Source organism: Borostomias antarcticus (assembly GCF_949987555.1).
Source record: "Borostomias antarcticus genome assembly, chromosome: 1".
Lineage (NCBI taxonomy): Eukaryota > Metazoa > Chordata > Actinopteri > Stomiiformes > Stomiidae > Borostomias > Borostomias antarcticus.
In genome coordinates, this window is record NC_140234.1 from 40,726,551 (window position 1) to 40,738,147 (window position 11,597).

Consider the following 11,597-nt stretch of genomic DNA (forward strand, 5'->3'; position numbering starts at 1 on the left):
TCCTGGTGCTGATTGTTCCATCTTTGACGGGTAGGTTCACCCCGCAACATCTACTTCTCTTCCATGTTTTCTGGCCTGTTCTCAGGCTGCTCATCTGCTCCTGGTAGTCTCTTGTCTCCCCATTGGGCAGGTCTACATAGAGCGGTCAGCCAGCGAGCTCTCGGAAGGTGAGGAGGGAGTCCCTGTCCTGGTTCAGCAGGGTGAAGGTGCGGTGGGACACGGTGTCCGTGTGGACCTCACACAGCCAGGGCGCCAGCAGCACGTACAGGCTCTTGAACTGAGCCCGGTCCACACGGTACTGCTCCACGTAGGGCCGGCCCGGGTCGTGCTGCTGGAGGGCCACCTCGGCGCTCCCGCTCCCCCAGTACAGGCTGATGAAGTGCTCCGTCTGTGGATCCACAGATGAGAGAGACAACAGAGACAAAACAGAAGAGCAAAAGGAGAGTCCTCTGGTCTGGTTTCCCTGTTCCCCTCTTTGAATCCTCTGGTCTGGTCTCCCTGTTCCCCTCTTTGAGTCCTCTGGTCTGGTCTCCCTGTTCCCCTCTTTGATCAGGAACGGTTATCAGCAGTCTGTTGGAGATACTCAGAAACATGGTTAAGTGCAAGCTCCTCTTCTGCATTTGAGGACAGAGTATTGGGCACGCTTCGGACAAAATGGTCTCTTCCCTATGTCATACTTATCCGTCGCTCACGGTGAGTCGGTGACATGGCGTTGGCCCTGCATCCCACGAACCACCGTCTCCTGGTTCGGCATTCACCCATCACTCCCGGAACGACAGTTGTCTGTAAAAACACTCAGAAAAACACTCAGACCCGATGAATGTGCCTCAAACTATAAACATGAGATATTTAACATAAACATTAAAAATATATAATTGGGTTAGGAGATGCTGTATTCAGATTAAGACACTGGCAAACATTATCTATCCCCCCCACTATCATGCACAAACCTTACGTCCTCAGCTACATATGTCTTGTCCTGTTTATTTACCTTAAAAAAATGGGTCTATATTGGCTAGTTAAAATCTACCTTGTGGGTTGTTCAAGGGAACTCCAGCAGGTGGCGCTGGACCCCAGGTCTGAGAATTCTCCATTTCTTTCATCTTGCGGTAACTGTGACACTGTGTCATCCAGTGACCATATTGTCCACAATGGAAACATGAATCGTCTCTGTCTTCACTTCGATTATACCTTTTTCCTCGCCTAACCCTACCAGAACGCTTCCTATTGTTTCTCTGTCGCCCCTCTGGTCGTTGTTGGTTGGGAGCAGACGGAAAAACAGAGTTGGGAGGCGGGGCGGCAGCTACAACAGCGAGTGAAACAGACATAGTTCGGGAAAGATGTGTGAGCTCTGAGTGCCGAGTTGGCGTGATAGAGTTCAAAACGGAATGACTAGGAGGGGGAAGGGACTCTGAATATTCACCTCTCTGACTAACTTCCTCAGCTACGCTTCTTTCTGACTTGAAAAAACACTCGTGTGCGACTATTTCCCACTTCCTGAATGCATTCCAACCTATCGCATTTCCAGGCTCCCTTCCTAACCTAGTCATCCAAACGCCTGTAACTGAGCCCTAACAGTCGCTAACTCACTAACCTTGAGTGTACCGGACAGGGGGAAATCAGAATGTCTCGCCCAGATCAAAAACTGCACACAAGCATCATCCCAAAACCTTTGCGCAACAATCTTAGCTGGCCCAGACAGCGAACTAGTATTGGTATTCATAATTAACACAATACCCTACAGCCTATAATTCAAAACTAACGGTGAAAAGAAAAGTATAGTTAAAACAGGCGGGAAATAAACAAAGGAATACAATTTCGAAAGAAACAAAGAAACAGTGTACAAAATACTTACAATACTTTACCTGGATCAATGGCGCGCTTAACAAACAATACAAGGCAAGAGCCGAAGCTCAAACAGTAAACAACAAAACGAACAACCCCGTGCAGGGACGCAGCACAAAGAACGAACAAAGAGGACGAACACAGGACGAACACAGGACGAACACAGGACGAACATAGGACGAACACAGGACGAACACAGGACGAACACAGGACGAACACACAGGCCCACGTTTACGACAAGCAAAAACCATATGCTTGCTAAAACTCGTTTAGGTTTACCAAACCACCCGGGATCAAAGGGACAAACGCTTCTACCAGAAACGCGGGTCGGACTACGTACCAAACCACTCCCGTAGCTACCTTCGCTGAGAAAAAAATACAACGGTACAACTCCTACGACCGGCCAAAGGGAAGCCCGTTCTGTGCCAACTTTGGCGTATTAACTAGACCAAAACTCACACTTCTTCTGAAAGGCATATACCCTAGTAACGAAACAAGGACGAAGTCAAAGAACAATACAATATAAATATATCTACTGTTGTTCACAACTCCTTAGATAGTTACTAAAAAAAAAACACGCCTGGGTTTCTGTTTTCAGAACACGCCAGACCAACACAATCCGAAACTAAACCAAGGCAAATACACCTCAGAACCATAAGAGGGTTCGTTTAAACGTACCTGTGAGCTTCAAGAATCCAGTGGAAGAACTGAGGAAATAATCTCGGCGTGCGCTCTGGTGCACGAGAGAAGATTGACTTTCCAACGCTCACTATGGACCGACACGTCTGTCACCAGTTCATCCACTGGAATCCCGAAGCAACACGCAGGCAGTCCTCCCTTTTCATCCGCGTCGCCAACTGTAATAGTAAAATAACTGATCTAGTCAAAAGGATTTACCAAGATTCGTTCAAAAGGTTAAGTCTGGTTTATTGTGAAAAGCATACGAGCGCAAGGACTTCCTGAACAACGCAACAAGGGTGGTTTATTCAGCGAAGTCCCCGTTCTGTCTTTTGCTGTGCCTTATATGCAGTCAAACCACAGGTAAGGTGCTTCCAGGATGTGATTGGCTACTCCATTGTACGTCATATGAAATGGCAGGCGTGGCCAAGAGTACAGACATGTGACATGAGAAAAAGGGCGGCAATTGGGGACAAAGGATGGTTATTCTGTTGTAGACAGATGGCCTTCTGGGAGCCATTTTGTATGTTAGCACAGCTATGTGAACATTTGGGGGAGGTGATGAATTACAAGAGAAGTGAGAGGACAAAGGTTTAAGGTGTTTGGATGTAAATTCCACAACAAGACCAACACACACAGACACATACACATACACACACACACAATGAGGGTGGAGAGTTGGAGAGGGGGGCTTTTTTTCTCAGAGTTATGGTTATAAAACAACTACAACAACTCTAGCTACAAGCACTGACCAACTGCTGTGAGCTGTGCTGTGTACTGAGACTAACCCCCCCACCCTTCTACCGCTGTCTGTCTCAGGAAGGTCTGAGACTAACCCCCCCCAACCCTTCTATCTCTGACTCAGGAAGGTCTGAGACTAACCCCCCCCACCCAACCCTTCTATCTCTGTCTCAGGAAGGTCCGAGACTAACCCCCCCCAACCCTTCTATCTCTGACTCAGGAAGGTCTGGGCTAACCCCCCCCCCCCCCAACCCTTCTATCTCTGTCTCAGGAAGGTCTGAGACTAACCCCCCCCCAACCCTTCTATCTCTGTCTCAGGAAGGTCTGAGACTAACCCCCCAACCCTTCTATCTCTGACTCAGGAAGGTCTGAGACTAACCCCCCCCCAACCCTTCTATCTCTGACTCAGGAAGGTCTGAGACTAACCCCCCAACCCTTCTATCTCTGACTCAGGAAGGTCTGAGACTAACCCCCCCAACCCTTCTATCTCTGACTCAGGAAGGTCCGCATGAACATCCACACCAACAACCAGGTGACGCGCATCTACAACGTGATTGGCCGGATTAGGGGGGCAGAGGAGCCAGGTACACCGCTGCCCAACCTTCTCCTCTAGAAAACCTGGAGGGGCCTTCTGAGAACCTTCTGCAAACCTTCTGAGAACCTTCCGATAACCCTCTGAAAACCCTCTGAAACCCTTCTGAGAACCTTCTGAGAACCTTCTGAAAACCTTCTGAAAACCTTCTGATAACCTTCTAATAACCATCTGAAAACCTTCTGAAAACCTTCTGAGAACCTTCTGAGAACCTTCTGAAACACTTCTGAGAACCTTCTGCAAACCTTCTGAGAACCTTCCGAAAACCTTCTGAGAACCTTCTGATAACCCTTCTGATAACCCTTCTGATAACCTTCTGAAACCCTTCTGATAACCTTCTGAAAACCTTCTAATAACCCTTCTGAAAACCTTCTGAAAACCTTCTAAGAACCTTCTGAGAACCTTCTGATAACCCTTCTGAGAACCTTCTGATAACCCTTCTGTGACTAAACAGAGGGTCGTCTCGATGTCTCCCCTACACACACACACACACACACACACACACACACACACACAGAATCTCACATACAGTCCAGTACACAGCCCAGAGTCCAGACACTGAGTTGACCTCCACGAGCGTGACCTGGCAGGCGTGATTGGCCACATTCAGAATGATGAATAAAACATGACTTGTGAATCTCATACCAAACGTGAGCTGCTATTTTTCCCAGAGAGGAAGAAAGCGAGCCCCCCTATGATCGGTCCAGTCACGTCCAGGGAGGTCAGGGCTCGTTCGGGTCTCTGCTGTATGATTGGCCGACTCACCGTTCCCTCCCCACTCTGTTTCCATGGTGACCAGACCGCTACGTGATCCTGGGGGGTCACCGGGACGCCTGGGTGTTCGGGGGGATCGACCCGGTATCAGGGGCCGCCGTGGTGCACGAGATCGTCAGGAGCGCCGGTACACTGCTCAGCAGAGGTGACACACACACACACACACACACACACACACACACACACACACACACATACTTACATACACACACACACACACACACACATACTTACACACACACACACACACACACACACACACACACATACACACACACATACATACATACATACATACATACATACATACATACATACATACATACATACACACAAAGAAACACACACTCTCTCTCTCTCTCTCTCTCTCTCTCTCTCTCTCTCTCACACACACACACACACACACTTGTTGTGTAGAGTTTTTCTGACCCTATAAAACACTGGACTGTGATGTGGACTTCTCTTCAGCAGTAGAGGCAGCTGGCAGGCCTACAGGCTCATTCACATTCTGGGTGTATTTATCACATGCAAATGCTACCATGTACAATACAGGGAAATGCTGCTGTGGCCTCCATGATGAGCTCTTAAAAACTACAAATATTGACACATTACACACAGCTACACACAGCTAGCCACATGTATGACAGAGGGAAAAGATCAACTGTCATCTGTGGTATGCATTATACATGTATAGAGATGTTATATACACTAGATCTAGTGACACTATATACACTAGATATACTGACACTATATACACTAGATATACTGACACTATATACACTAGATGTAGTGACACTATATACACTAGATATACTGACACTATATACACTAGATATACTGACACTATATACTTTACACTAGATATACTGACATGTACACTAGATGTACTGACACTATACAGTATACACTATATGTAGTGACACTATATACACTAGATGTACTGACACTATATACACTAGATATACTGACACTATATACACTAAATATACTGACACTATATACACTAGATATACTGACACTATATACTGTACACTAGATATACTGACACTATATACACTAGATATACTGACACTATATACACTAGATATACTGACACTATATACACTAGATGTACTGACACTATATACACTAGATAAACTGACACTATATACACTAAATATACTGACACTATATACACTAGATATACTGACACTATATACTGTACATTAGATATACTGACACTATATACACTAGATGTACTGACACTATATACACTAGATATACTGACACTATATACACTAAATATACTGACACTATATACACTAGATATACTGACACTATATACTGTACACTAGATATACTGACACTATATACACTAGATATACTGACACTATATACACTAGATATACTGACACTATATACACTAGATGTACTGACACTATATACACTAGATAAACTGACACTATATACACTAAATATACTGACACTATATACACTAGATATACTGACACTATATACTGTACATTAGATATACTGACACTATATACACTAGATATACTGACACTACTGTATGTACATCAGTTGTACTGACACTATATACACTAGAGGTAGTGACACTATGTACACCAGATGTAGTGACACTGTGTGTGTGTGTGTGTGTGTGTGTGCGTGCGTGCGTGTGTGCGTGTGTGTGTGTGTGTGTGTTCCTAGGCTGGAGACCCAGGAGAACTATCATCTTCGCCAGCTGGGATGCAGAAGAGTTTGGACTGCTAGGATCAACAGAGTGGGCTGAGGTATAGACTAGACACAGGCACACACACACACTTATACTCATACACACACATACACAGACACAGATACACAAACACACACGCAGATACTCTCTCTCCCTCTCTCTCTCTCTCACACACACACACACACACACACACACACACACACACACACACACACACACTCATACATACACACACAGAGCCGGCCCTGACCTCCCTGGGGCCCTAAGCAAAGTTCTACTAAGGGGCCCTTCTACCTGACCCCTGAGACATGTAAACCTTTTTCTATTGACCCCCCCCCCCCCCCTCCCTTCCTGTACTGTTGGCTGTACTGGGCCTGTGGTATCTGTTAGCTGGTTCTGCACACACACACACACACACACACACACACACACACACACACACACACACACACACACACACACACACACACTAACCATGGAGGCTGTGTCTCTGTCCAGTACAACGCCAGGCTGCTGCAGGAGAGAGACTAGACACACACACACACACACACACATACTAACTGTGTCTCTGTCCAGGAGAACGCCAGACTGCTGCAGGAGAGAGACTAAACACACACACACACACACACACACACTAACTGTGTCTCTGTCCAGGAGAATGCCAGGCTGCTGCAGGAGAGAGCGGTGGCCTACATCAACGCTGACTCAGCCATAGAGGGTGAGACTGTCTGTGTGTGAGTGTGAGTGTGAATGTGTGAGTGTGTGTGAGCGTGAGTGTGTCAGTCTGTATGTGCGTGAGTGTGTGTGAGTGTCAGTCTGTATGTGTGTGAGTGTGAGTGTGTCAGTCTGTATGTTTGTGAGTGTGAGTGTGTGAGTGCGTCAGTCTGTATGTGTGTAGTGTGTGTGTGAGTGTGTCAGTCTGTATGTGTGAATGTGTGTATGTGTGTGTCAGTCTGTATGTGTGTGAGTGTGTCAGTCTGTGTGTGTGAGTGTGTCAGTGTGAGTGTGTCAGTCTGAATGTGTGTGAGTGTGTGAGTGTGTGAGTCTGTGTGTGTGAGTCAGTGTGAGTGTGTGAGTCAGTCTGTATGTGTGTGAGTGTGTGTGTGTCAGTCTGTATGTGTGTGAGTGTGTGTGTGTGTGTGTCAGAGAGACTGTATATGTGTGTGAGTGCGTGGGGGTGTGTGTGTGTGTGTGTCAGTCTGTATGTGTGAGTGTGTCAGTCTGTATGTGTGTGAGTGTGTCAGAGAGACTGTCTATGTGTGTGTGAGTGTGTGTGTGTGTCAGAGAGACTGTGTATGTGTGTGAGTGTGTCAGAGAGACTGTCTGTGTGTGTGTGTGTGTCAGAGAGACTGTGTGTGTGAGAGAGAGTGTGTGTGTGTGTGTGTGTCAGTGAGACTGTATATGTGTGTGTGTGTGTGTCAGAGAGACTGTGTATGTGTGTGAGTGTGTGTGTGTGTGTGTGTCTGAGTGCATGTTTGTGAGTGAGTGAGTGAATGAGTGTGTGTGTGTCTTAGACAGCAAAATATGTTTTTGTTTTAGTTATTTCAGGTCCCGGGTGGGTGGAGGGGGGTGTCTTTATTTTGCAACAGTTACACACATTCCAGAGTGAGCGGCAGCATGGTGCACACATGCAGATTTGGGGGGTTGGCTGCCGGTGGAAATAGTTCCATTTAGAGTTTCAGCTCAGTCCAGGTCTGGTCAGGGACCGGACTGAAGAGCATCTGTTCTTCTGCATGTTTTTACTACTGGGTTCTTAGGGAGGAAACTCTTGTGAACACAGGGAGAACATGCAAACTCCACACAGAGAGACCTGGAGACCTTCTTACTCTGAGGTGACAGTACTAGGTACTGCGCCACCGTGACGCACGTGAGGGATTGTGGGGTTCAGCGTCTTGCTCAAGGACACTTCGGCACAACGCCAAGAGCTGGGATGGAACCAGGGACCTTGTGATCGATCCCCAGAGGACTGCTCTACCTCCCGAGCTACGTGCCACCCCTTTTTTTTTTGCTGAGTGTGAAGGTGGCGTTTGAGTGGATTGTTGACACTCAGGTGTGTGTGTGTGTGTGTGTGTGTGTGTGTGCGTGCGTGCGTGCGTGCGTCTGTGTGTGTGTGTGTGTCCATGTTGTAGGTATGTACACTCTGAGGGTAGACTGCACTCCCTCGCTACACACTCTGGTGTACGACCTCACTAAGCAGGTAAGGCTGTCCCATACACACACACACACACACACACTGTGGTGTAGGAGCTCAGTGAGCAGGTGAGGCCGGGTGTCCAGCCCCAGAGCGCTGGCTGACCAGGCCTGTCTGTATCAGCGCTCCTGGGCTGTTGATGGTCCAGATGGTTGTGAGTGATCTCAGGTGAGGTGTTTTCCTGACCCTGCGCAGGTGTCCAGCCCGGAGGAGGACGAGGAGGGCGTGTCCCTGTATGACAGCTGGCACAAACGTGACAACTGGACAGACGACCGCGACGCGCCCTGGTCATCTCCGCCCCCTCTCTCACAGCTCCGCCCCCTCTCTCACAGCCCCGCCCCCTCGCTCACAGCCCTCTCTCATAGCTCCGCCCCCTCTCTATCAGCCCCGCCCCCTCTCTCACAGCCCCACCCTTCTCTCTCACAGCTCCGCCCCCTCTCTCATAGCTCCGCCCCCTCCCTCACAGCCCCACCCTCTCCCACAGCTCCGCCCCCTCCCTCACAGCCCCGCCCTCTCATAGCTCCGCCCCCTCTCTCACAGCCCTCTCTCATAGCTCCGCCCCCTCTCCCACAGCGCCGCCCCCTCTCTCACAGCCCCGCCCTCTCATAGCTCCGCCCCCTCCCTCACAGCCCCGCCCTCTCATAGCCCCGCCCCCTCCCTTACAGCCCCACCCTCTCATAGCTCCGCCCCCTCTCTCCGCTCTCTGTTTAGTGAGGCAGCCATAGACTGTGTTGTCAGGGTGACCTTAGGAGAAACGGACATAGTTACACTACTTCCACCACTCAATCTCTCCCTCTCTCTCCACTCAATCTCTCCCTCTCTCTCCCCACCTTCCACCACTCAATCTCTCCCTTTCTCTCCCCACCTTCCTCCCTATCTCTCTCTCTCTGCCTTCCTCCCTCTCTCTCTCTCCCTCTCTCCTCTCTCTCTGTAGGATCAGTAAGCTGGGGTCTGGCAGTGACTTTGAGGCCTACTTCATCCGTCTGGGCATCGCTGCCGGCAGAGCCAGATACACCAAGAACAAGGTGAGACTCAAACACTGCCCCCCCCTCCCCTAGTGGAGGAACTCTAGTACTGCACAGATAGACGGGATATGTTGTATTTTCCCTATAATAAAAGTTTCAGGACACATTGAATGTGATTGTTTTTAGAAAACATTTCGCCTGTCTGACGGTATGTGTGTGTGTGTGTGTGTGTGTGTGTGTGTGTGTGTGTGTGTGTGTAGAAGACAGAGCGGTACAGCAGTTACCCAGTGTATCACAGCGTGTATGAGACGTTCGAGGTGGTGGAGAGGTTCTACGACCCCTCGTTCAGGAGGCTCCAGGCCGTGGCTCAGGTCAGGGCCGGCCTCGTCCTCCAGTTGGCCGACGCCAAGCTCCTCCCCCTGGACGCCAGCGAGTACGCCCACGCGCTGGGGAAGTACGCCCGTACCATCGCCCAGCTGGGGCACAAACACCCCGAAGAGATGCTCACCTACGGAGTGAGCTTCGGTAAGGGGACACACACACATACACACTCAGAAACACACACACACACACACACACTCAGAAACACACACACACACACAGTCACAAACACCCCGAAGAGATGCTCACCTACGGAGTGAGCTTCGGTAAGGGGACACACACACATACACACTCAGAAACACACACACACTCAGAAACACACACACACACACAGTCAGAAACACCTTGAAGAGATGCTCACCTACGGAGTGAGCTTCGGTAAGGGGACACACACACATATATACTAAGAAACACACACACACACACACACATACACACTAAGAAACACGCGCACACACACACAACACCAAACAAAGCATGTGTTGTGTTGTTGTCCAGATGCACTGTTCTCTGCCGTGGAGAACTTTACTGCAGCAGCCCAGGATTTCCATGAGCGTCTCAAGACCCTGGACATGACTAAGTAAGTGTGTCTGTGTGTGTGTACGTATGTGTGTCTGTGTGTGTTTGTGTGTGTGTGTATGTGTCTGTGTGTGTGTAGCATGTTGCACTGCAGACGTGTGTCAACGAGTGTGTGTCTGTGTGTAGCGTGTTGCGCTGCAGACGTGTGTTAACGAGTGTGTGTGTGTGTGTGTGTACCTCAGCCCCCTGCAGGTGCGTCTGGTGAATGACCAGCTCATGTACCTGGAGAGAGCCTTTATTGATCCACTGGGTTTACCTGGCAGGCCCTTCTATAGGTGATATACACACACACACACACACACGCACACACACGCCTCCATCTGTTCTCCTGTTATCAAAGAACTTTCAGTACCTTCCTTCACGCCCGCCTCTCTCTCTCCCTCTCTCTCCCTCTCCTCTTTCTCCCTCTCTCTCCCTCTTTCTCCCTCTCCCTGTCTCTCTCCCTCTCTCCTCTCGCTCTCCTCTCTCTCCCTCTCTCTCTCACGGTCTCTCTCTCCCTCTCTCTCTCTCTCTCCCTGTCTCTCTCTCTCTCCTCAGACACGTGATCTTCGCTCCTAGCAGCCATAACAAGTACGCAGGCGAGTCTTTCCCGGGGATCTACGATTCGCTGTTCGACACAGAACACGCAGCCAATCAGGCCAAGGCGTGGGAGGAAGTGAGGCGTCAGATCAGCATCGCAGCGTTCACCGTGCACGCCGCCGCCATGACGCTCACCCCTCCCGCCTGACCACGGCATACAGGGCACTTCCTGGCTCCTCCCACCTGACCACGTCACTTCCTGGCTGCTCCCACCTGACCACGTCACTTCCTGGCTGCTTCCACCTGACCACGTCACTTCCTGGTTCCTCCCACCTGTCCACGTCACTTCCTGGCTCCTCCCACCTGACCATGTCACTTCCTGGCTCCTCCCACCTCCTGACCACCTCACTTCCTGGCTCCTCCCACCTGACCACGTCACTTCCTGGCTCCTCCCACATCTGGGGCAGCATCTGGCCCACGCGCACATACAACCACGTCTGTCTCTCTGCATACAACCACGTCTGTCTATCTGCAGGAAATAAAAACGACGTTGAGTTGTGTACGGATCGGACTGTGTGCAACTTCCTAGATCACATTACATCCATTAAGATGGAAAAA

The 11,597-nt window shown here is 49.5% G+C and overlaps 1 protein-coding gene across 1 annotated transcript in view; it reads left to right on the forward strand.

The window, feature by feature from the left end:
* Positions 1-11,187, forward strand: part of LOC311329998 (glutamate carboxypeptidase 2-like) — a gene marked incomplete at both ends in the record, with an annotated part of 19,511 nt that extends 8,324 nt beyond the window's left edge. Inside the window, 11 exons of the mRNA XM_084461948.1 lie at positions 3,763-3,848; positions 4,656-4,775; positions 6,320-6,402; positions 6,999-7,062; positions 8,474-8,541; positions 8,731-8,822; positions 9,470-9,560; positions 9,761-10,025; positions 10,380-10,461; positions 10,643-10,735; positions 10,998-11,187. Of these exons, the coding sequence (XP_084318074.1) occupies positions 3,763-3,848; positions 4,656-4,775; positions 6,320-6,402; positions 6,999-7,062; positions 8,474-8,541; positions 8,731-8,822; positions 9,470-9,560; positions 9,761-10,025; positions 10,380-10,461; positions 10,643-10,735; positions 10,998-11,187 (1,234 nt within the window). The remainder of the gene's footprint in view (positions 1-3,762; positions 3,849-4,655; positions 4,776-6,319; positions 6,403-6,998; positions 7,063-8,473; positions 8,542-8,730; positions 8,823-9,469; positions 9,561-9,760; positions 10,026-10,379; positions 10,462-10,642; positions 10,736-10,997) is intronic.
* Positions 11,188-11,597: the final 410 nt, after the last annotated feature.